Source organism: Phyllobates terribilis, unplaced genomic scaffold (assembly GCF_046119375.1).
Source record: "Phyllobates terribilis strain yellow unplaced genomic scaffold, ASM4611937v1 Scaffold_36__1_contigs__length_13169755, whole genome shotgun sequence".
NCBI lineage: Eukaryota > Metazoa > Chordata > Amphibia > Anura > Dendrobatidae > Phyllobates > Phyllobates terribilis.
The window spans coordinates 601,253-625,892 of record NW_027362796.1 but is presented as its reverse complement, the minus strand read 5'-3'; the positions used below and the strand labels follow the sequence as shown (position 1 = coordinate 625,892).

The following is a 24,640-nucleotide window of genomic DNA, read 5'->3' as shown; positions in this document are numbered from 1 at the left end:
AATCAGTCATGAGATCTAACATGGTAGAGCCCGGGGAAGACGGGAAACATTCATATAGATGGCTGGTGGTGATGTAGTAAGTGACAGACTCTGGCCAAAAATGTTTCTGGAGCTGTAGTAGAAGATGAAGATGTCGTCCTCATCATGAAATAGTTATTTCTCATGTCACGTGTAGTGTTGAGCATTCCGATACTGTAATATCGGGTATCGGCCGATATTCGCGGTATCGGTATTCCGATACTTAATTCCGATACTTTTACAATATCGGATACCGGAATCGGAAGTTCCCATAATGCCTGCGCTCTGCAGTGTCTGTGAAGGATGACAAGTTGGATGGCAGCGCGATCCAGCCTGTCATCAGAATGCCATCCCAGCGGGGGAGAATTCTCCTGATTGTTTAAAAGCCGGCGGGCGGTATAAAGCCGCCGGCTTTTAAACAATCACACAGCCCCATACTGCTTCCCCGCAGCCTCCCACCCCGATCCTCCGCTCCCCTCGCCACCTCCCATCCCGATCGTAAGTTAGGACCGGGCGGGGAGCGCAGCTCCAAGGAGCGGGGAGTGAAGGACCCGGGCGGGGAAGCCGGCAGTGAAAACACTTCACCGCCGGCTTTCCCGTTCTGTGCTGCGCTTTCCCGCCGGTTATTTCAAATGAACAGCTGAGGTATCAGGTGATGCCGATCAGCTGTTCATTTGAAGTCGCCGCGTTGCCCTCAGAGGGTTCATGTGAGTTCATGCTTGACTGCATGAACTCACATGAACTTTCCCACGGCCGCACAGGTCAGCCTCACCTCCCAGACCCGTCATGATTAGGGTGTGTGCGGTGTCTGTGCGATGTGTGCGGGGTGTGTGTGCGATGTTTGTGCGGGTGTGCGCGGTGTCTGTGCGTGCAGGCAGACATAGGCCGATGTGACACTACTACTCCCATCGGCCTATGTCTGTCCCCCGTCCACTCCTGCCAGCAGGATCAGCTCGATGGGAGCAGTAGTTCCCATCAGACTGATCCTGCTATTTAAATTGCCCTACTGTGTCCCCAATAAATGTTAAATACATGTCATTGGTGGCCAGTGGTTACCTAAAAGAAATTAGTTCATACATTACCTGTCCCCGCCGATCGCCACCTAAAATAAAGTAAAAAATAAAAAACTACACCTATACTCACCAAGACACCTAATTCCCCGAAGCCATCGATCTCCTGTAATAAAATATAAAATAATAAACCACAACCTTATCCTTACCCCTCCGTAGCAGTCCACGAGTGTCCCACGAAGATCTCCAGTTCAGAGCAGCCACATAGAATGTGACCGCTCTGAACCGCTGCCGCCGCTAGAATGACGGGGCCGTAAGGGTTCACCGGAGTTCAGGCAGCGCTGCTCCGGTTAGCTCCTTTACGGCCCTGCTGTATCGTGAGAAATTCCCACGGTACAGCAGTGCCGTAAAGGAGGTCTCCGGTGCTGCGCTGCCTGAATGCACTCCGGTGACCTCAGTCAGTGGCTCCCGCTGCCGGGAGCGAACGTGTTCCCGGCAGCGTGAGCTTACAGCAGCCATGCACAGCTGTCACCATCTCCAGATGTGACAGCTGTGCATGGGAGATCAGCGCAGGAACGTGGACAGGTAACTATTATTTTTAGTAAACTAAGAATTAAATAAAATTGTGTGTTTTATTTCAAATAAATTATTTTTTTCTGGGTGTAGTGTGTTTTTTCTTTTTAACACTTTGTAGGTTAGTAATGGGGGTGTCTTATAGACGCCCATCATTACTAACCTGGGCTTCATGGCAGCTGGCGCTGACATGAACCCCACCACTATTACCCCCTGCCACCGCACCAGGGCAGCGTGGAAGAGCGAGGCTAAGTGCCAGAGTTGGCGCATCCTATGGATGCGCCATTTCTGGGGCGGCTGACGACTGGTGTTTCTAGCCTGGGAGGGGGCCAATATTCATGGCACCCTTCCTGGGCTATTAATATCAGCCTGGGAAGCTCCGTGGGTTTTACCCCCTTCCAGGCTTCAAACATCTGCCCCAGCCGTCTGCTTAACCTCCGCTAGAGACTAAAATTATGGGGGATCCCACGCCATTTTTTTTTATTTAGTCCCTAAATTATTATTTATTTTTTAATTAATTTTTCCCAAAACTTTTGACGTGGGCTTCGCCATATTTTTGTATGCCAGCCAGGTACAGCATCCAGCTTCTATGAACGCGCCATTTTCCGGGGCGGCTGCGGACTGCAATTTTCAGCGGGGAGCAGAAAGCTTGGGCCTCCCTGCGCTGCAGATTCCATCCCCCAGCTGCCTAGTTGTACCTGGCTGGACACAAAAATAGGGAGAAGCTCCACGTTTTTTTTTTTTTTTTTTTTAATTATTTCATGAAATTCATGGAATAATTAAGAAAAAAAGGGCTTCCCTATATTGTTGTGTCCAACCAGGTACAAATAGGCAGCTGGTGGTTGGGGGCAGCCCGTTCCTGCCTGCTGTACCTGGCTGGACCCAAATATAGTGCAAAGCTCCACGTCAATTTTTTTTTAATTATTTCAGGAAATTAATGAAATAATTAAAAAAAAATTATGTGGGGCTTCGCCCTATATTTGTGTCCAGTCAGGTACAGCAGGCAGGAACGGGCTGCCCCCAACCACCAGCTGCCTATTTGTACCTAGCCGGACACAACAATATAGGGAAGCCCTTTTTTTCTTAATTATTCCATGAATTTCATGAAATAATTAAAAAAAAATACGTGGGGCTTCGCCCTATTTTTGTGTCCAGCCAGGTACAACAAGGCAGCTGGGGGCTGGAATGCCGTCACAGCCAGACACTGAGGAGTGGAAGCATGCCTGCGCTTCTCAGTGTCTGCGGGATGACAGGCTGGATGGCAGCGTTCTGCTGCGGTCCAGCCTGTCATCTCGATGTAGCAGAGCTGGAGCCGTCGTGGGAGCCATGGAAAGGTAAAGATGAGGTTGGTTTATTATTTTTCTTTTATTGCAGGAGATCGTTGGCTTCAGCTGGAATGGGCGTGATGGTAAGTATGGTTTAATTTAGAACAATAAAGAATTGTGTGTTTATTTCAATTAAAGGACTTTTTTCTGGGTGTTTGTGTTTTTTTTAAATACTTTACTAGAAATTCATGGTGGTCATGTCTAATATTGGCGTGACCCCATGAATTTCGGGCTTAGGGCCAGCTGATAATGCCAAGCTGGCCTTAACCCCTTTATTACCCAGTGAGCCACCGCACCAGGGCCCTGGATGAGTTGGGTACAGCGCCAGAAGATGGCGCTTCTATGAACGCGCCATTTTCCGGGGCGGCTGCGGACTGCAATTTGCAGCGGGTGGGGCCCAGAAAGCTTGGGCCTCCCTGCGCTGCAGATTCCAGCCCCCAGCTGCCTAGTTGTACCTGGCTGGACACAAAAATAGGGCGAAGCTCCACGTTTTTTTTTTTTAAATTCATGAAATTCATGGAATAATTAAGAAAAAAGGGCTTCCCTATATTGTTGTGTCCGGCTAGGTACAAATAGGCAGCTGGTGGTTGGGGGCAGCCCGTTCCTGCCTGCTGTACCTGACTGGACACAAATATAGGGCGAAGCCCCACATCAATTTTTTTTTTAATTATTTCATGAATTTCCTGAAATGATTTAAAAAAATTGACGTGGGGCTTCGCACTATATAAAAAAAGGGAAGCCCTTTTTTTCTTAATTATTTCATGAATTTCATGAAATAATTAAAAAAAAAAAATACGTGAAGCTTCTCCCTATTTTTGTGTCCAGCCAGGTACAACTAGGCAGCTGGGGGATGGAATCTGCAGCGCAGGGAGGCCCAAGCTTTCTGCCCCCCCCCTCCCCCGCTGAAAATTGCAGTCCGCAGCCACCCCGGAAAATGGCGCGTTCATAGAAGCTGGATGCTGTACCTGGCTGCATACAAAAATATGGCGAAGCCCACGTCAAAAGTTTTGGGAAAAATTAATTAAAAAATAAATAATAATTTAGGGACTGCATCTTTATTAACTCCTCAAATGTCATTTAGTGTTAAAATAAAGGATTTATTTTAAAAAAAATTGACGTGGGGCTTCGCCCTATATTTGTGTCCAGCCAGGTACAGCAGGCAGGAACAGGCTGCCCCCAACCACCAGCTGCCTATTTGTACCTGGCCAGACACAACAATATAGGGAAGCCCTTTTTTTAAAAAAATTATTTCATGAAATAATTAAAAAAAAATTGACGTGGGGCTTCGCACTATATTTGTGTCCAGCCAGGTACAGCAGGCAGGAACGGGCTGCCCCCAACCACCAGCTGCCTATTTGTACCTGGTTGGACACAACAATATAGGGAAGCCCTTTTTTTCTTAATTATTCCATGAATTTCATGAAATAATTTAAAAAAAAAATGCGTGGGGCTTCACCCTGTTTTTGTGCCCAGCCAGATACAACTAGGCAGCTGGGGGCTGGAATCCGCAGCGCAGGGAGACCCAAGCTTTCTGGGCCACCCCCGCTGCAAATTGCAGTCCGCAGCCGCCCCAGAAAATGGCGCGTTCATAGAAGCGCCATCTTCTGGCGCTGTACCCAACTCATCCAGGGCCCTGGTGCGGTGGCTCACTGGGTAATAAAGGGGTTAAGGCCAGCTTGGCATTATCAGCTGGCCCTAAGCCCGAAATTCATGGGGTCACGCCAATATTAGACAGGACCACCATGAATTTCTAGTAAAGTATTTAAAAAAACACAACACCCAGAAAAAAGTCCTTTAATTGAAATAAACACACAATTCTTTATTGTTCTAAATTAAACCATACTTACCGTCACGCCCATTCCAGCTGAAGCCAACGATCTCCTGCAATAAAAGTAAAATAATAAAGCAACATCATCCTTACCTTTCCATGGCTCCCACGACAGCTTCAGCTCTGCTACATCGAGATGACAGGCTGGACCGCAGCAGAACGCTGCCATCCATCCTGTCATCCCGCAGACACTGAGAAGCGCAGGCATGCTTCCACTCCTCAGTGTCTGGCTGTGACGGCATCCAGATGAGCCGAGGTCATGTCCAATGAACTCAGCTCACCTCATGTACGTCACTGACAGCGTGGGAAAATTCTCCTGCACTCAGCACTTCAGCGTGAGAATTTTCCCACGCTGTCAGTGACGTGCATGAGGTGAGCTGAGTTCATTGGACATGAACTCGGCTCATCTGGATGACGTCACAAAGAGACACTGAGGAGCGCAAGCATGCCTGCGCTTCTCAGTGTCTGCGGGATGACAGGCTGGATGGCAGCGTTCTGCTGCGGTCCAGCCTGTCATCTCGATGTAGCAGAGCTGGAGCTGTCCTGGGAACCATTGAAAGGTAAGGATGAGGTTGCTTTATTATTTTACTTTTATTGCAGGAGATCGTTGGATTCAGCTGGAATGGGCGTGATGGTAAGTATGGTTTAATTTAGAACAATAAAGAATTGTGTCTTTATTTCAATTAAAGGACTTTATTCTGGGTGTTTGTGTTTTCTTTTAACTTTGACTATGGGGTTAGTAATGGGGGTGTCTTATAGACGCCTCTCCATTACCAACCTGGGCTTGATGTCAGCTGGCATTATAAGCTGACATCAACCCCAACCCTATTACCCCCTGCCACCGCACCAGGGCAGCGTGGAAGAGCGAGGCTAAGTGCCAGAATTGGCGCATCCTATGGATGCGCCATTTCTGGGGCGGCTGACGATTCTAGCCTGGGAGGGGGCCAATATTCATGGCACCCTTCCTGGGCTATTAATATCAGCCCCCAGCTGTCTGCCTAGCCTGTGCTAGCTATTAAATTAGGGGGGACCCCATGTTATTTTTTTTGGGGGGTTCCCCCATTTTAATAGCTAGTAAAGGCTAGGTATTCAGCTGGGGGCTGATATTAGTAGCCTGGGAAGCTCCGTGGGTATTACCCCCTTCCCAGGCTTCAAACATCTGCCCCAGCTGTCTGCTTAACCTCCGCTAGAGCCTAAAATTAAGGGGAACCCCACGCCAATTTTTTTTTAAATAAATCCTTTATTTTAACACTAAATGACAAGTACAGTAATCAACACTGTCACTGTACTTCATATATATGTGACTGACATGTTTCTATCTATCTAATCTATGTGTGATTCTCTATTCTTTCTATTCTAAATTGTCGGGTACAGATGCTGAATTGCCGGCCGGCTTTCTTAAAGAGACGGTGCATGAAAACACTATTATTTTTTTAAATAAATCCTTTACACTAAATGACAAGTACAGTAAGCAACACTGTCACTGTACTTCTTATATATGTGACTGACATGTTTCTATCTATCTAATCTATGTGTGAAGCTCTATTCTGTCTGTTATAAATTGTCGGGTACCGCTGCTGAATTGCCGGCTGGCTTTCTTAAAGAGACGGTGCATGAAAACACTAATATTTTTTTTAATAAATCCTTTACACTAAATGACAAGTACAGTAAGCAACATTGTCACTGTACTTCATATATATGTGACTAACATGTTTCTATCTATCTAATCTATGTGTGATGCTCTATTCTTTCTGTTGTAAATTGTCGGGTACCGGTGTATGCCGCTGATGAATTGCCGGCTTTTCATGTCATTCTACATTATTCTTAGTTGTTTTACTTCATGTAGAATTAACCTACAAGGAAAGAAAGGGTTTATTTTCATTCCGATATTTGTGTCCCATTGACTTGCATTGGTTTCCGGTATCGGAATCGGCGATATCCGATACTTTTTGGGTATCGGCCCGATCCAATCCGATACGATATTTCCTGATATCGGAAGGTATCGCTCAACACTAGTCACGTGTAATGAATATCTCCTGCAGTATTGCTAATGCCGATTCCAGTGTCGGTAAATGAGACGACAATTAGTGTTATGGAAGATGAGTCTATGAGAAACGCATTCAACTGGAGAGGAAGAAACTGCTTGTTTTCTGTGGCATAAAATATATAGGTTTTATTAGTAGATGTGAAGAAGAAAACTAAATACTGTAAAATAATAAATCTCCTCAAATGTTTCCCTTATGATCTCCAGTAATTGTATTATTACACAGAATTTTTATGATGTTACATCGGCTCATCTTCTTCTCATTCAGGTCTCTACAATATCAGATCCTCTCAGTGAAGATCTTCTAGATAAGAGAATTTTCTTGATTTACCCATCAAAGATGGATATGGATAGAGACAAGATGACGGAGAGGATATTACACCTCACCCTAGAGATCCTCTTCCGGGTTACTGGAGAGGTGAGAGATTCTGATGACGTCACATTACACCATTCTTATCTATGGGAATAACAGATGGACAGAACTGGAGAGGTGAGGACTCTGGAAATGTCTGGAGTGAGATTTATTAATGTGTCTCTCCATAACCAGGATTACACAGTAGTGAAGAAGACCTCTAGTGAGCGCTGTCAGGACCCTGCGTCTGAGGGATGGAGAAGACCCCTGAGCCCAATCACGGGGCCTCCACCTTACACCCTGATACATGAGGACATCAATGACCAGAAGATCCTAGAACTCACCTACAAGATGATTGAGCTGCTGACTGGAGAGGTGACACTGCTGGGAATGCTGGGACATTATACAGTAATGCTATGAAGAGATCAGGGGATGACTGTATCATTGTATGTGTTAGGTTCCTATAAGGTGTCAGGATGTCGCTGTCTATTTCTCCATGGAGGAGTGGGAGTATTTAGAAGGACACAAAGATCTGTACAAGGACTTCATGATGGAGGTTCCCCAGCCCCTCACATCGCCAGGTAATAGACAGGACTAAATACACATGGCCTATAATTATCTGTATGTAAAGGATGAATTCAGTCCCTGTATGTGTTTCCTCCAGATCTATCCAGTAAGAGAACAACACCAGAGAGATGTCCCCGTCCTCTTCTTTCACAAGACTGTAAACAAGAAGATCCCAGTGTTCCTCAGGATCATCAGGTAGATGAAGAGAAGGTGTCATGAAATCTCCCCTATGATGTATAGATGTCTGTGAAGGTCTTGTGCTCAATTTTGTTTTATCCCCCAGTATTACATGTTTTATACTTGTGAAATGAGAATGGTGGAGATGACAGGATTAGAGCTGATCATGGATGTGACTTCTTCATCTGTCTGTGACTTTTACAATATTTGTTTCAGGGTGAAGATCTGACCCATATTAATACTACAGAGACATATGTGAGGGGTGATGAGCGGTGTAAGGAGGAGATTCCTACATATGACTACCCAGGTGAGTAGTGACCACTAAATGCAGAGAAGTCACAGATTCTTCTCAGTCACCGGCTGTGGCTGCTTTAATGGTGGTGTAGACCGGCCGTATCACAATCGTGTGATCACCATTTTGCCGCTAGACCACAACATTCTCCTCCATCCGAAAATGTTCAAATTACTTTGTGAATTGGGAAAGCCCTTTTCTAGAGAACTTACAACCTGGAGGATCCACCTACCCCCTGGGATTAGGAGACGCTGTCCGTTACCTGCCCAGATCTGTAAACTACAAAGTCAAATGACAGCGTACGTAGAATGTGCTGACAAGTTAGAAAATCACTTGAAGAAAAACATTATGATGGGCCGTAAGAGAAAGTGGAGGGTAATGATGCTGTTGGCTTCCTAGAACCCTGATATCTTATTGGATGAATCTACCTTCTCTCCCTTCTGTGTTGCTGAATGTCCTCATATGGTCCCTACAAGACCAGGTCCAGTCTTTCTGGCCAAACTTCACTTTTATTATCAACAACATTAAATGTGCAGTGAGGCCAAGTGTGAATTTCTGTACAATAACAACAGAGTTTCCCTTTATCTTGACTTTTCAAACCAATTAACTTCAAACAGGATCGTGATAAACTACATAAAAACATTACACCTGCGCCATGATATATCTCTAAGCTGTGCTTGGCTGAAGACTGTAATATACATATATTCACACCTGCAGAAGATGTGTTGGCTCGAGCCCTGGTTTCATGGATTCACTCCACATCATAAATTCCATGTTTTCAATCCTAAGGAATTCAGATTACTGCACAATCTCTCCTGAAATGGGGAGCTGTCACGAAAACACCAATTGGTCAGACCTTGCAGCTCTCTGGCGCCCTTTATCCTGCTGGTCAAACACGGTATTGACCGAGGATAAGCACGGGCGCAGCTGCTCTAATTTATGTCGACTATTGCGGCACGTGATGTGACAGGACGTATATATACCACCAGTTCCTTCCAGGAACGTACAGTGCTGGCCAAAAGTATTGGCACCCCTGCAATTCTGTCAGATAATACTCAGTTTCTTCCTGAAAATGATTGCAATCACAAATTCTTTGGTATTATTCTCTTCATTTAATTTGTCTTCAATGAAAAAAACACAAAAAGAATTGTCCTAAAGCCAAATTGGATATAATTCCACACCAAACCTAAAAAACGGGGTGGACAAAAGTATTGGCACCATTTGAAAAATCATGTGATGCTTCTCTAATTCGTGTAATTAACAGCACCTGTAACTTACCTGTGGCACCTAACAGGTGTTGGCAATAACTAAATCACACTTGCAGCCAGTTAACATGGATTAAAGTTGACTCAACCTCTGTCCTGTGTCCTTGTGTGTACCACATTGAGCATGGAGAAAAGAAAGAAGACCAAACAACTGTCTGAGGACTTGAGAAACCAAATTGTGAGGAAGCATGAGCAATCTCAAGGCTACAAGTCCATCTCCAGAGACCTGAATGTTCCTGTGTCTTCCGTGCGCAGTGTCATCAAGAAGTATAAAGCCCATGGCACTGTGGCTAACCTCCCTAGATGTGGACGGAAAAGAAAAATTGACGAGAGATTTCAACGCAATATTGTGCGGATGGTGGATAAAGAACCTCGACTAACATCCAAACAAGTTCAAGCTGCCCTGCAGTCCAAGGGTACAACAGTGTCAACCCGTACTATCCGTCGGCGTCTGAATGAAAAAGGACTGTATGGTAGGATACCCAGGAAGACCCCACTTCTTACCCCGAGACATAAAAGAGCCAGGCTGGAGTTTGCCAAAACTTACCTGAGAAAGCCTAAAACGTTTTGGAAGAATGTTCTCTGGTCAGATGAGACAAAAGTAGAGCTTTTTGGGAAAAAGCATCAACATAGAGTGTACAGGAAAAAAAAAGAGGCATTCAAAGAAAAGAACACGGTCCCTACAGTCAAACATGGCGGAGGTTCCCTGATGTTTTGGGGTCGCTTTGCTGCCTCTGCCACTGGACTGCTTGACCGTGTGCATGGCATTATGAAGTCTGAAGACTACCAACAAATTTTGCAGCATAATGTACAGTGCCTACAAGTAGTATTCAACCCCCTGCAGATTTAGCTGGTTGACACATGCGGAATTAACTTGGCATTGTGACATTTGTACTGTAGATCAGCCTGGAAGTGGGAAATGCACTGCAGCAAATTTTTTTTTTTTTTTTTTAAAACGTAAAAAGTTAATTCAGAGTGTCATTTATTATTCAACCCCTCAAACCACAAGAATTCTGTTTGGTCCCCCTAAAGTATTAAGAAGTAGTTCAGGCACCAAGAATAATGAGCTTCACATGTGTGGATTAAAGATCTCTTTTGCCAGCCTTTTCTGACTATTTAAGACCCTCCCCAAACTTGTGAACAGCACTCAGACATGGTCAATATGGGAAAGACAAAGGAGCATTCCAAGGCCATCAGAGACAAGATCGTGGAGGGTCACAAGGCTGGCAAGGGGTACAAAACCCTTTCCAAGGAGTTGGGCCTACCTGTCTCCACTGTTGGGAGCATCATCCGTAAGTGGAAGGATTATGGAACTACTGTTAGCCTTCCACGGCCAGGACAGCCTTTGAAAGTGTCCTCCCGTGCCGAGGCCAGGCTTGTCCGAAGAGTCAAGGCTAACCCAAGGACAACAAGGAAGGAGCTCCGGGAAGATCTCATGGCAGTGGGGACATTGGTTTCAGTCAATACCATAAGTAACGTACTCCACCGCAATGGTCTCCGTTCCAGACGAGCCCGTAAGGTACCTTTACTTTCAAAGCGACATGTCAAGGCTCGTCTACAGTTTGCTCATGATCACTTGGAGGACTCTGAGACAGACTGGTTCAAGGTTCTATGGTCTGATGAGACCAAGATCGAGATCTTTGGTGCCAACCACACACGTGACGTTTGGAGACTGGATGGCACTGCATACGACCCCAAGAATACCATCCCTACAGTCAAGCATGGTGGTGGCAGCATCATGCTGTGGGGCTGTTTCTCTGCCAAGGGGCCTGGCCATCTGGTCCGCATCCATGGGAAGATGGATAGCACGGCCTACCTGGAGATTTTGGCCAAGAACCTCCGCTCCTCCATCAAAGATCTTAAGATGGGTCGTAATTTCATCTTCCAACAAGACAACGACCCAAAGCACACAGCCAAGAAAACCAAGGCCTGGTTCAATAGGGAAAAAGTCAAGATGTTGGAGTGGCCTAGTCAGTCTCCTGACCTTAACCCAATTGAAAACTTGTGGAAGGAGCTCAAGAATAAAGTCCACATGAGACACCCAAAGAACCTAGATAACTTGGAGAAGATCTGCATGGAGGAGTGGGCCAAGATAACTCCACAGACCTGTGCCGGCCTGATCAGGTCTTATAAAAGACGATTATTTGCTGTAATTGCAAACAAGGGTTATTCCACAAAATATTAAACATAGGGGTTGTATAATAATTGACCCACACTTTTATGTTTAAAATTTAATAAAATTCAACTGAGCAACATAACTTTTTGGTTTGTAAGATTTATGCTTCTGTTCATAAAACCTACTCTCGTTTGCAGTTTGAAGGCTCTAACTTATTTGCATCTTATCAAACCAGCTAAATCTGCAGGGGGTTGAATACTACTTGTAGGCACTGTAGGGCCCAGTGTGAGAAAGCTCACCTCAGAGGTCATGGGTCTTTCAGCAGGACAATGACCCAAAACACACTTCCAAAAGCACTATAAAATGGTTTGAGAGAAAGCAATGGAGACTTCTAAGGTGGCCAGCAATGAGTCCAGACCTGAATCCCATAGAACACCTGTGGAGAGATCTCAAAATGGCAGTTTGGAGAAGGCACCCTTCAAATATCAGGGACCTGGAGCAGTTTGCCAAAGAAGAATGGTCTACAATTCCAGCAGAGCATTGTAAGAAACTCATTGATGGTTACCGGAAGCGGTTGTTCGCAGTTATTTTGGCTAAAGGTTGTGCAACCAAGTATTAGGCTGAGGGTGCCAATACTTTTGTCCGGCCCTTTTTTGGAGTTTTGTGTCAAATGATCAATGATTTGATTTTTGCTTCATTCTCTTTTGTGTTTTTTCCTTGCAAGCAAATTAAATGAAGAGAATAATACCAAAGAATTTGTGATTGCAATAATTTTCAGGAAGAAACTGAGTATTATCTGACAGAATTGCAGGGGTGCTAATACTTTTGGCCAGCACTGTATATATACCTCCGACCAGCCGCCCTCAAACCACAATATCACATAAATACTGGTATACTGCCACCACCGATCGCTTAACAGGTGGATTGGGTACCCGTTAGGTAATGTGAATTAGCGGGTGAGGAACGTGTTTGCTCGACATAGGACAAGAAGAACGAAGCTGGTAAATAATAATGATTTACTCCCAAAAGTGGGCAGTGTTTACAAAAGATATACAAGATATTATAAAAGAGACAATGTACATATATGAATAAACAGTTATTAAAATAAAAGGGATAAGTAATAGCAAAACCTGTGCCACGTGGTGATGGTCTCAGATTCTGTGGGGGGGACGGCTCCCCGGAAATTAGATGTGATTCTTCCACGCAGCGTGGTGTGCATGCGTCTGACATCCCGGGGCAAGAATGACTTAAAAAATGGCCGTTCTGGTTTTTAGTAAAGGGGCCAAAACATTAGGAGACACCCATGGTGCTTACCTCACACGGGGACTCGGCTTTGTGAACCCACCCAGCTGCAGAAGACCTAAAACTCCTTCAGATTTCATATCTTGGTGTGGGGGGGGGTCCCACATCCAAGATGGAGACATCATGTTTGCTGTCACCACTATTCATGAAGATGGATATCAAATATGAAATCTCTATGATGCTCAGAAGCTCAGAACCCATTTCCCGGGCTTCCGGTGGTCTCCTCGTCACGAAAACCACACCATCACAATTGGAAAAAGATGACCATCTCAAAAATGTGCTCCCTGTGTTTCTGACAGTCATGTGCATGATTAAAATCGACATTAAACATTTGTGCAGCTAAACAATAGGATTGGAGGGAAAAATCCAGGGTATACCAGTGCTTGCTCTGGGCTGAGGCTTTATGACGCTCATAAAAATTCCTGAGGTTTGGGGGAAAAGCAACAGTGAGTTCTATGTAAAACTCTTACAAATGGACAGGGGGGTGGAGATTTGAGACAGCTCTCATTTTTTAAAACTATGACCAAAAATACATTTTGCCTGACAGGAGCACTAATACTTTCTCTACTCTTCTCATCAGGACTCATAGTAGATCCAATGGTCCACCATAAATGACTGCAATTCCGGTTTAGTGTTGTAGTTCTCCCCTGATACATATATTGTTGTTGGGGATGTAACATATCTTTTATTCTGTCTTTTTTTACAGGTTCATTTTGTATGATAGTTTGAGTGTGGTGGAATCGGCCTGACTCACTTATGTGACTCTGTAACTCCCTCGTTGTCTTTAAAAGAAGGTCTCCATTATGTCTTCCCAATGCCCGAGGTCTAAATTTAAGACACCTCAGCTCTGCACTATTATAAAAAGTTCTCTTTAAATGTCTAATATTTCTTCTTGAAACTCCTCTGACAGAAAATATTGGCCCTTATCATAGTTTAGATTACGAAGAGCCACCGAGCCCCATACTCCAATTACCACAGAAAGGTTTCACCACTAGTTACTCGTTTTTAACTGATGGAGACTATTGAGTTTGATCATTTCAGTAGATGTGTTATTGTCTATAGTCACAGTTTTTGACTCAAGTGATCCTCTAATTTAACCTCTTCCTGCAGCCAGTTTTGTGTTCCTAGTCAGGCTCCATTTTCAAATCAGACGTGTGTCACTTTATGTGGTGATAACTTTGTAATTCTTCACAAAGGATAATAGGAAACAAATGGACCTTACAAATTATATTCCAACTTCTCTTGAATTTGACAATACCCTATATACAGCTGTACACTACTGTCTGGGCACATGGCAGGTTAAGAAGGGAAGGAGCGACATTTAGCTATTGTATTGCTGATCTTGCTGGAATAGTTTTCAGACACAATGTATTGGGGGCGCTGTTCATGGTCACCTGACAGCTCAAAAGATGGCCACCACTAACAGGCTTGGTGCTATATAATCCATTTTCCAGATCCCAGGGACTGCCTTGCTTATCCCCAGAGGAGATGGAACACACCATTTAAAGAAGCCTTAATATAATAAAATGACAGAAAACCAGAGCAGTAGAAATCACCATAAAGTAGCTTCATTTTGAAAATTATAACCCTCAGTGAATTAATCTATAGGAGAAGTGAATATTTTGACTCCACAATCACTTTCCAGAAATTAGCACGCAGTGGATGTTGAAGGGTGAAAATTACACATTTGCCATTTTATTACCCAACACATAGTGCCCAGATTGTGCTCTAGGAGACGCACACCGTAAATTAAGTGGGTTCTTCTCACTATAATAATGCCAAATACATGGTTGCTAAATATTGTTTAGGCACACTTCAAGGCTCAGAAGGAAGGGGGAGATTTGACTTTGGGAGACCGGATTTTGCTGCATTGGTTTATGGATGAGTAGAAGTTTTTATTGGTATCATTTTTGCCTACATAACATTTTTTGATGGCTTCTTATTCCATATTTTGGAGACAGAATGAACAAACAGTTGAACACTACGCTCTACTGGTTCATTCTGTGAGGTTTTCACTTTTCACTGTCATTCTGTCAATAACTTGCCATTTCTACAGACATTTAAGTAGAAATGTTCAAAAATGTAAATTCAAGGATATTTCATTCAAAATTATTAATTGTTTTTTTTCTTGGCAGATGACTGTACCTGGAGATCAGAGAGACCGGAGATTTTTAAATCGGATGATCTTGAGATCTTACAGGATACAATTGAAGTTTATGCCATTTCTCCAGATATCCCATCTTCCCTTCAAAGCAAAGATCTATCATCTAAGCCTATGGAACAGATCCTGTCTTCTGATTCATTACCGACTATGAAGGAAAAAAATCAAAATAAAAAAATAAGCATTAAAAAACGAACTGCTCCTAAAGGAAAGAGGTCATTTTCACTTTCAGAAAATGGAAATAGTTTTACCCTCGAAAAGTCTATTCTTAAACATCAAAAAATACACACAGCGGATAATAGATTGTTTTGTTCCAAATGTGGCCGAAGTTTTAACCAGAAATCAGTTTTTGTTGCGCACCAGCGAACTCACATAGCGGAGAAGCCTTTTTCATGTTCAGAATGTGGGAAATGTTTTAACCGGAAATCACTTCTTAATATCCACAAGAGAACTCACACGGGGGAGAAGCCTTTTTCATGTTCGGAATGTGGGAAATGTTTTAACTGGAAATCAGCTTTTGTTAGACACCAGAGAACTCACAGTAAGGAGAAGCCTTTTTCCTGTTCAGAATGTGGGAAATATTTCAACCAGAAATCACTTCTTAATATCCACAAGAGAACTCACACGGGGGAGAAGCCTTTTTCATGTTCAGAATGTGGCAAATGTTTTAACCAGAAATCAGATTTGATTAAGCACCAGAGAACCCACACAGGGGAGAAGCCTTTTTCATGTTCAGAATGTGGGAAATGTTTTAACCAGAAATCCACTTTGGTTAGTCACCAGATAGCTCACACAGGAGAGAAGCCTTTTTCGTGTTCAGAATGTGGGAAATGTTTTAACCAGAAATCAGCTTTGGTTAATCACCAGAGAACTCACACAGGGGAGAAGCCTTTTTCATGTTCTGAATGTGGGAAAAGTTTTAACCAGAAATCAGCTTTGGATAGACACATGAGAACTCACACAGGGGAGAAGCCTTTTTCCTAATCTTTTTTTTTAATCCAATACATTTTTATAGATATTTTTTTATTAGTTTTTTTTTTTTACAAACCAAGAAACCAGTACATACAGTAATAAAATAACATACCATAGGATGACATACATGCATCTCTCCTATATATCCTTTCAGCTTGCCCATTACCGTCTGATAACTTGCAGTCACTATATCTTACAATTAACATTCCACATTCTTGAAATTTCTTATATAACCATACTATTGTATTAAACATTATGATCCTATACACTTATAGGTGTGCTATATTACTGTTAAATATGAATTATGGATATTCATTTTTTAATCTGAATTCTATATAGATCAGCCTCGAGCTAGGTTTTGCTGACAAGACATTCAGGCTATTCTTGTCTTTTTAGCTCAGTGTAAGTTAGTGCCATAAGCAGAACAACAGGTGCTGTGAGGGGCCAATATAACCCACACAGGGTGGGGGTCTCGGGGTCTCTTTTCCATTCTACATTACATGGCTCAGTCCTAGGATCTAAGAGCTGAAGAGACAGCTGATATGTAGGCCCTGACACACGTGCTGGACACAGACAGACGCAACCTACCATTCAGGATCCCAGGAAAAGATAGGTGAATCTCAACTAATAGGCTAATTATGGACAAATGGAAAATCACTTTGTAACTATTTCACCTATTTTATGTAACTGCTGGAATTATTCTTTTTAATGGACAACCCAAGAATAAATAATATATTCTTTGAACAATCGCATCTGATAAACAGTCCTATCTATATATAAATATACAAAAATAATTATATTTAACATTTTGGCGAGCCCCCAGTCCTGAGTTTTTTTGTGCTTTCAAGTGGCTTCCTTCTCCTTGAACAAGGTGGGGGAGAGGAGGAAAGCTTTTGCTGAACACCTGTTGTCCAAGTGTCGGGAAATCCACTAACTTTGTCACAAGAATCAGAAATAACCTACAGATGATTGAGGACTGATATATTCTCCAGATGGATTGACAGGCACCAGAAGTACTACAAGGATCAGAAGTACACTGATGACCAAACCCCAGTGTAAAGGAGAATCTGAGAAATCTGAAGTTAAGGAAAAATATGGATATTATTTCTTCTTTTCTAAGCAAAGTAAACTAAAATTAAAGGCTACTGACGAGACTGACTTAGACGTTTTGTGGCTTAGCTTATGCGCAGAATGTGAAATGGAGAATTTAAAATTAGATTCTAAGCTGGTGTCCTTTTATAGAGACAAAGAGAAGTTGAAAAATATTTTACAATTGGTTGACATTTCACAAACTTGTGTCAGAAAAGTCAAAGCATGACTCTGTAATAGTGTAAAGGATACTAATGATGTTACTGATTCTGACTGTAATGTGGAAATTGAACAGGATAACAGCTACTGAAGGTGACCGTCTGGTGACAAAGAGACTGACATGGGAACGGACAAAAGAGAAACTGACATATTAAGTGATGTAGGAGGAGACATGATAATTGACTCAAGTGATGTAGGAGGAGCTTATGTACAAAGACCATTAAAACTAGAAGAAAACTTAAAAGCTACACAGGCCCAATTCCAAATTAAAGTTAGGAAAAATTTGTTAAAATTATAAAAAATCATGCCAAAATCCATGTCTGTACAGGGTGGGCCATTTATATGGATACACCTAAATAAAATGGGAATGGTTGGTGATATTAGCTTCCGGTTTGTGGCATATTAATATATGGGAGGGGGAAAACTTTTCCAGATGGGTGGTGACCATGGCGGCCATTTTGAAGTCTGCCATTTTGGATCCAACTTTATTTTTTCCATGGGAAGAGGGTCATGTGACACATCAAACTTATTGACAATTTCATAAGAAAAACAATGGTGTGCTTGGTTTTAACGTAACTCTATTCTTTCATGAGTTTTTTACAAGTTTCTCTTTGTTTACAGCCATTGATATGTCACAGAGGTTAACACTTGAGGAGTGGATAGAAATTGTGTTGATGTCTGGTGAACGCGCAGTACTCAGGTCATTGCAGCAGATTCAATGCAAGACACCCTATGAGACCACCCATCTCCCATGCTACAGTTACCAAACTGCTTGCCAAATTTCGTAAAACAGGTTCAGTGAACATCCCTTCAGCGGATATTAGCTACTCACAAATGGCACCCTTGCAAAATCCAGCTGCTGCAGCATCTCAACGAGGATGACCCAGATCAACGCACTGAATTTGCAGAATGGGCAAAACAAAAATTGGAACAGCATCCTCAGTTTACACAGAACATTATATTCAGTGATGAGGCAAACTTTTTGTGAATGGTGAAGTTAACAAACAAAACCACCGCTATTGGTCTGACACTAACCCACAGTGGATAGATCCCTCCAAGACTGTTGGAACACAAAAAATGATAGTATGGTGTGGTATATGGGGTACAAAGATAGTGGGGCCATTCTTCATCAATGGAAACCTCAATGCCACTGGATAGCTGAAATTGCTACATGATGATGTGTTGCTTTCTTTATACACTGAAGATGGCACGTTCCCTGAGTTTTTCCACCAAGATGGTGCCACCACCACATTATGGGTGTCAGGTCCAAGCATTCCTACATGAACAGTTTCCTGGAAAGTGGATTGGTCATCATGGGCCAGTTGAATGGCCACCAAGGTCTCCTGATCTGACCCCCTTAGACTTTTATCTTTGGGGTCATCTGAAGGCAATTGTCTATGCTGTGAAGATATGAGATGTGCAGCATCTGAAACAACTGATACTGGATGCCTGTGCTAGCATTTCTTCTGGGGTGTTGCTATCAGTGTGTCAAGAGTGGGAGAAGAGGGTTGCATTGACAATCCAACACAATGGGCAGCACTTTGAACACATTTTATAAGAGGTCATAAACTTGTAAATAACTCATGAAAGAATAAAGTTTTATGTTAAAACCAAGCTCACCATTGTTTTTCTTATGAAATTCTCAATAAGTTTAATGTCACATGACCCTCTTCCAATTGAAAAAAATAAAGTTGGATCCAAAATGGCCGACTTCAAAATGGCCACCATGGTCACCACCCATCTGGAACAGTTTTCCTCCTCTCATATATTAATGTGCCACAAACAGGAAGTTGATATAACCAACCATTCCCATTTTATTTAGGTGTATCCATATAAATGGCCCACCCTGTATATACAGTTGTGATCAAAAGTTTACATACTCCGGCAGAATTTTTCCTTTCTTGGCCTTGTTTCAGAGAATATGAATGATAACAAAAAAAACTTTTTCTCCACTCATGATTATTGGTTGGGTGAAGCCATTTATTGTCAAACTACTGTGTTTTCTCTTTTTAAATCTTAATGACAACCAAAAACATCCAAATGACCCTGATCAAAAGTTCACATACCCTGGTGATTTTGGCTTGATAATATACACGACTGTTGCTTAATGTGGTAATTATATTATGTGATTTGTTCCAACTGTTTTCATTGGCACATTTTTATTATTTTATAAAAACCTGTTCATTGTGTAGCTATGCAGTGATAAAGAACGCAAGTGAGCGTTCGAAACGCGTCTTGCTCCCCTTCCCTGTCTATGCAACCTTTGTAATTTTTGCAAGTTTTTAATGGATGAAAAATAAAGAAAGAATTATTTTACCAGACTCTGGAACAACTATCCCTTTTTTTAGCATATTCTGGTGTGGAATCACCTGGTTCCGTGCAAGCTAGATTATAAGTATTGGGTGAGCTGGCTTTCCTTTTACTATATGTGAATTCCTATTTTCAGTTGGTGTAACTTAAAGCTTGTAAGCCGAGTAGAGAGAATTTCCAAGACATTTCTATCTTTGCAAGTAAAGGAAATAGTTATATGTATGTGGGGAATATTCAAAGAAATATAAAGATATTAAATTTAATAGTTTACAATGCTCATTGATAATTAGGATATAATAATTTTGTGTTAAAAACATATGTATTCATACCTTTGCATGTTGAATGTATGGTTTGAATAGATCTAGGACAGAGTGAAATGACAGATGAGTACATGAGCAGCTGCAAAATCCCCCCCCCAAAAAAAAGTTTTTATGTGAAGTAATAGAAATACATTTCATTCTGAGAATATTATGATACATAATTAAGTATTATCCACATTATATATATATATATATATATATATATATATATATATATATATATATATATATATATATATAATCTTTAGTAATTATTATTTCTTGATTTAGTTTATAGTGGATAAGTGCAAGCACACATCAAAATGATTTATAAAGGAAATTTACATTTAGAATAATTTAGAATAATTTTCCACATTATAATTTTATAGTATTCAAGGTTAATATTTTTTAATGGTTACCTAGATGAGTACACACATCTTCAGACAAATATATGCTACACATTGATATGAAATGTATGCAAAATATTTATAAAATAATTATTTTTAATTTTGGTGAATTATTTTATAAAATATTTTTTGGGCATTAAGGGGGAAAATGTGTTTTTGATCCTGATTTATATAATCACTTTTGATCAATACTTATTTTTCACACATTTTAATAAAGAAGAAATATTAATAAGGTACAATGGTATAACTAAGAAGGGTATTACATGCGAAGTTGCATAACTTACCGTAGTTTTCGGACTATAAGACACACCTAGGTTTTAGAGAAGGAAAATAGAAAAAAAAATGTAAGCTAAAAATGTGGTCACGATGCACTGTTAAGGGAGAGTGGGTCTGCTGCTGACACTGGAATAGGGGCAATGTCCCCCAATTCTGATAATATCCCCCATCCTGGTAGATATGCCCCCCCCTTCCTATTATACGTGGCTCCCATCCCGATCTTGATGTGCATGGCACCCCTCCATCCTGGTATGCATGGCACCCCTCATCCATATCCTGGTATGCATGGCACCCCTCATCCCTATCCTGGTATGCATGGCACCCCTCATCCCTATCCTGGTATGCATGGCACCCATCATCCCTATCCTGGTATGCATGGCACCCCTCATCCCTATCCTGGTATGCATGGCACCCCTCATCCCTATCCTGGTATGCATGGCACACCTCATCCTTATCCTGGTATGCATGGCCCCCTCATTCTTATCCTGGTATGCATGGCACCCCTAATCCCTATCCTGGTATGTATGGCCCCCTCATCCTTATCCTAGTATGCATGGTCCCCCTAATCCCCATCAGGCTGCACATAAAAAATAAACACTCCTACTCACCTTTCTTCTCTTTCCTCCAGCGCTGCATCCTGTCTGCCCGCACTGATCTCAACATGTGACGTCATGCGCGGCTCACAAGGAGAGATCAGCTGCCGGAAGTCACTGCTCCCCACGTCGGGACTGTGTGCGTGGGGAGCAGTGACTTAAAGCTCCTTAATAGCCGGCACACAGCGTAGTCGCAGTTCATGCTCCTTAATAGCGGCACACAGTGTATCAGCAGCTCGGCTCCTGCTGCGGCCGGGCGATCGCGTGTGCCCACTGTTAAAGAGCATGAATATTCACCCCCTCTCCATGCCCATCAATATTTGATAAAGTAATGTCTAGTACAAGAATATTGCTTCATTAAATATAATGATATGGTTCCACTAAAAGAAAATATTTCAATTTTTTGAGTAAATACAAGTCATTCATTCATTCATATATTTATTCATTTTGGTTCAAGAGTATACATTCTTTGGTATTACTGGTTTAATCAATATCTCTAGTTAATAAAGATATAAACACTTGTTACATCAAAACACACTGACACCTATGGGTTGGAAAAGGAGGTAATTACACCTATGATATGAAAAAATGTTCTATCACATGAAGAACCTGATTAATAATTATTTTCTATTATTGTTTTATTATTCCAAACATCATTGATATTAATATTTTGAAAATAATTAGATGAATATTACTGATTGCTATGGTATGCTGTGATATTATAGGTTAGGAAATTGCCAGATTTGGTATTAGATTAGGGAATGAAGACTTCAATCAAAATACTGCAATTATTAATTTTATCTTAATAAAGACTTTCCATATTTCTAAATCTAAAGAGATTCTCAAAAGTTACAAGAAGAAACAGACGCTATCCAGAAGTATCAGAAGGTAAAATTGCTGAATGCTGAGTGATGATAGATGTGTCAATTCAATACATTCACACCACTGACCACCAGGATTACAGAGGACGATGATCCTAAATGAACTGTGTTGTGTTCAAGTTTTCATCAAGTTCCAGTGGTTTCTTATCTAGTGTTGAGCATTCCGATACTGAAATATCGGGTATCGGCCGATATTCGCGGTATCGGAATTCCGATACTTAATTCCGATACTTTTAGCATATCGTATACCGGAATGCAATGAGCCAGTTTCATTTTATTCAGCCAATGAGGATCCTAAGAAGTGTGGGCACATCCTGTTAGGCATGTAGGCATGTTAACTAATGGCATGGCTGTGATTGGCTGCTGAAATGATGTCATGATACACTATAAAAGCCTCCGCCGCCATTTTGAGCTCACTCTGCTGTGAATTCAGTTAGGCATAGGACGCTGTTGTTCTGAGGGACAGTTTTAGCTACCTATCTGCTCTATTCTGCTTTACCCAAGCTACTTTATAAATCGCTGTGCCTTGCAGCGCTAGTGCACAGTTCTCTGTGCTGTTCACCGCTGTCTGCAAGGTCTGTGTGTGTGAGTGCAGCTCACGCTGTAGTGTGTGCTTCAGCCACGTCTGGTTGTAGTGCGCTCAGCGTGTGTCACTGCCTCATACATTGTCCTTTTTTGCTAATTGATCATTTTTCCTGATTTCTCCTATTAGTGTGGTGGTTCCATCCGTATTCAGCTAAATTGGTTCCAAATACTCTATATAGGAGTAGATAGAGAAATTTTTTTTGTCTTGCAGCACTAGTGCACAGTGCTCTGCATCTGCACTGTTCACGCCTGTCTGCAAGGTCTCTGTGTGTGAGTGCAGCTCACGCTGTAGTGTGTGTAATTGGAGCAACTTTAAAATCTGTAGTAGTGTGAATGTGGACAGAGCAGGAGAAATTGACGTACGCACAGCAGGGGAACAGCTGACGTTACTGAACCCCAATAACACGGCAGCCAGTGTTGACTGTGCAGACGGCACTTCTGAGCGCCAACTGGCGGTGTTGGAGCTCAGGGATAATGCTGAAAACAGAGGAGCCAGAGGTGTAATTGGAGCAACTTTAAAATCTGTAGTAGTGTGAATGTGGACAGAGCAGAAGAAATTGCCGTACACCTCGTACACACGCGGCTCCGCTCCGTACACCCGTAAACGCGCGGCTCCGCTCCGTACACACGTGGCTCCGCTCCGTACACCTCGTACACACGCGGCTCTGCTCCGTACACCTCGTACACGCGCGGCTCCGCTCCGTACACCTCGTACACGCGCGGCTCCGCTCCGTACACCTCGTACACGCGCGGCTCCGCTCCGTACACCTCGTACACGCGCGGCTCCGCTCCGTACACCTCGTACACGCGCGGCTCCGCTCCGTACACCTCGTACACGCGCGGCTCCGCTCCGTACACCTCGTACACGCGCGGCTCCGCTCCGTACACCTCGTACACGCGCGGCTCCGCTCCGTACACCTCGTACACGCGCGGCTCCGCTCCGTACACCTCGAACACACGTGGCTCCGCTCCGTACACCCGTAAACGCGCGGCTCCGCTCCGTACACCTCGTACACACGCGGCTCCGCTCCGTACACCTCGTAAACACACGTCTCCGCTGCGTACACCTCGTACACGTGCGGCTCTGCTCCGTACACCTCGTACACACAGCTCCGCTCCGTACACCTCGTACACACGCGGCTCCGCTCCGTACGCCTCGTACACACGCGGCTCCGCTCCGTACGCCTCGTACACATGGCTCCGCTCCGTACACCTCGTACACACGCGGCTCTGCTCCGTATACTCGTAAACGCGCGGCTCCGCTCCGTACACATGGCTCCGCTCCGTACACCTCGTACACACGCGGCTCTGCTTCGTACACCTCGTACACACGCGGCTCCACTCCGTACACCCGTAAACACACGGCTCCGCTCCGTACACCTCGTACACGCGCGGCTCCGCTCCGTACACCTCGTACACGCGCGGCTCCGCTCCGTACACCTCGTACACGCGCGGCTCCGCTCCGTACACCTCGTACACGCGCGGCTCCGCTCCGTACACCTCGTACACGCGCGGCTCTGCTCCGTACACCTCGTACACACGCGGCTCCGCTCAGTACACCTCGTACACACGAGTCTCTGCTCCGTACAAATGGCTCCGCTTCGTACACCTTGTACACACACGGCTCCGCTCCGTACACCTCGTACACACACGGCTCGGCTCCGTACGCCTCGTACACACACGGCTCGACTTCGTACACCTCGTACACACGCGGCTCCGCTCCGTACACCTCGTACACACGTGGCTCCGCTCCGTACACCCGTAAACGTGCGGCTCCGCTCCGTACACCTCGTACACACACGGCTCCGCTCCGTACACCTCGTACATACGCGGCTCTGCTCCGTACACCTCGTACACACGCGGCTCCGCTCCGTACACCTCGTACATACGCGGCTCTGCTCCGTACACCTCGTACACACACGGCTCGGCTCCGTAAGCCTCGTACACACGCGGCTCCGCTCCGTACACCTCGTACACGT

At 43.5% G+C, this 24,640-nt stretch overlaps 2 protein-coding genes across 2 annotated transcripts in view; both read left to right on the top strand.

The window, feature by feature from the left end:
• The first annotated feature begins 8 nt into the window (after positions 1–8).
• Positions 9–18,932, top strand: LOC141182882 (uncharacterized). Its single transcript, XM_073661001.1, has 7 exons — positions 9–23; positions 7,067–7,216; positions 7,346–7,525; positions 7,608–7,731; positions 7,815–7,912; positions 8,111–8,201; positions 15,005–18,932. The coding sequence occupies exons 1-7, from the start codon at positions 9–11 to the stop codon at positions 16,012–16,014; spliced, it is 1,668 nt and encodes a 555-aa protein (XP_073517102.1). The 3' UTR covers positions 16,015–18,932.
• LOC141182881 (uncharacterized) overlaps positions 17,042–24,640 on the top strand; it is a 49,309-nt gene continuing 41,710 nt past the window's right edge. Inside the window, exon 1 of the mRNA XM_073661000.1 lies at positions 17,042–17,299. Coding sequence (XP_073517101.1) covers positions 17,042–17,299 — 258 coding nt within the window. The remainder of the gene's footprint in view (positions 17,300–24,640) is intronic.

What these genes read in the sequence shown, in the direction of transcription:
- LOC141182882 (XM_073661001.1), top strand. An exon ending in TCTTCCGGGTTACTGGAGAG is followed by an intron (nt 7,217 to 7,345) that starts GTGAGAGATTCT and finishes CTCCATAACCAG; the next exon opens with GATTACACAGTAGTGAAGAA. An exon ending in GTGTTCCTCAGGATCATCAG is followed by an intron (nt 7,913 to 8,110) that starts GTAGATGAAGAG and finishes TATTTGTTTCAG; the next exon opens with GGTGAAGATCTGACCCATAT.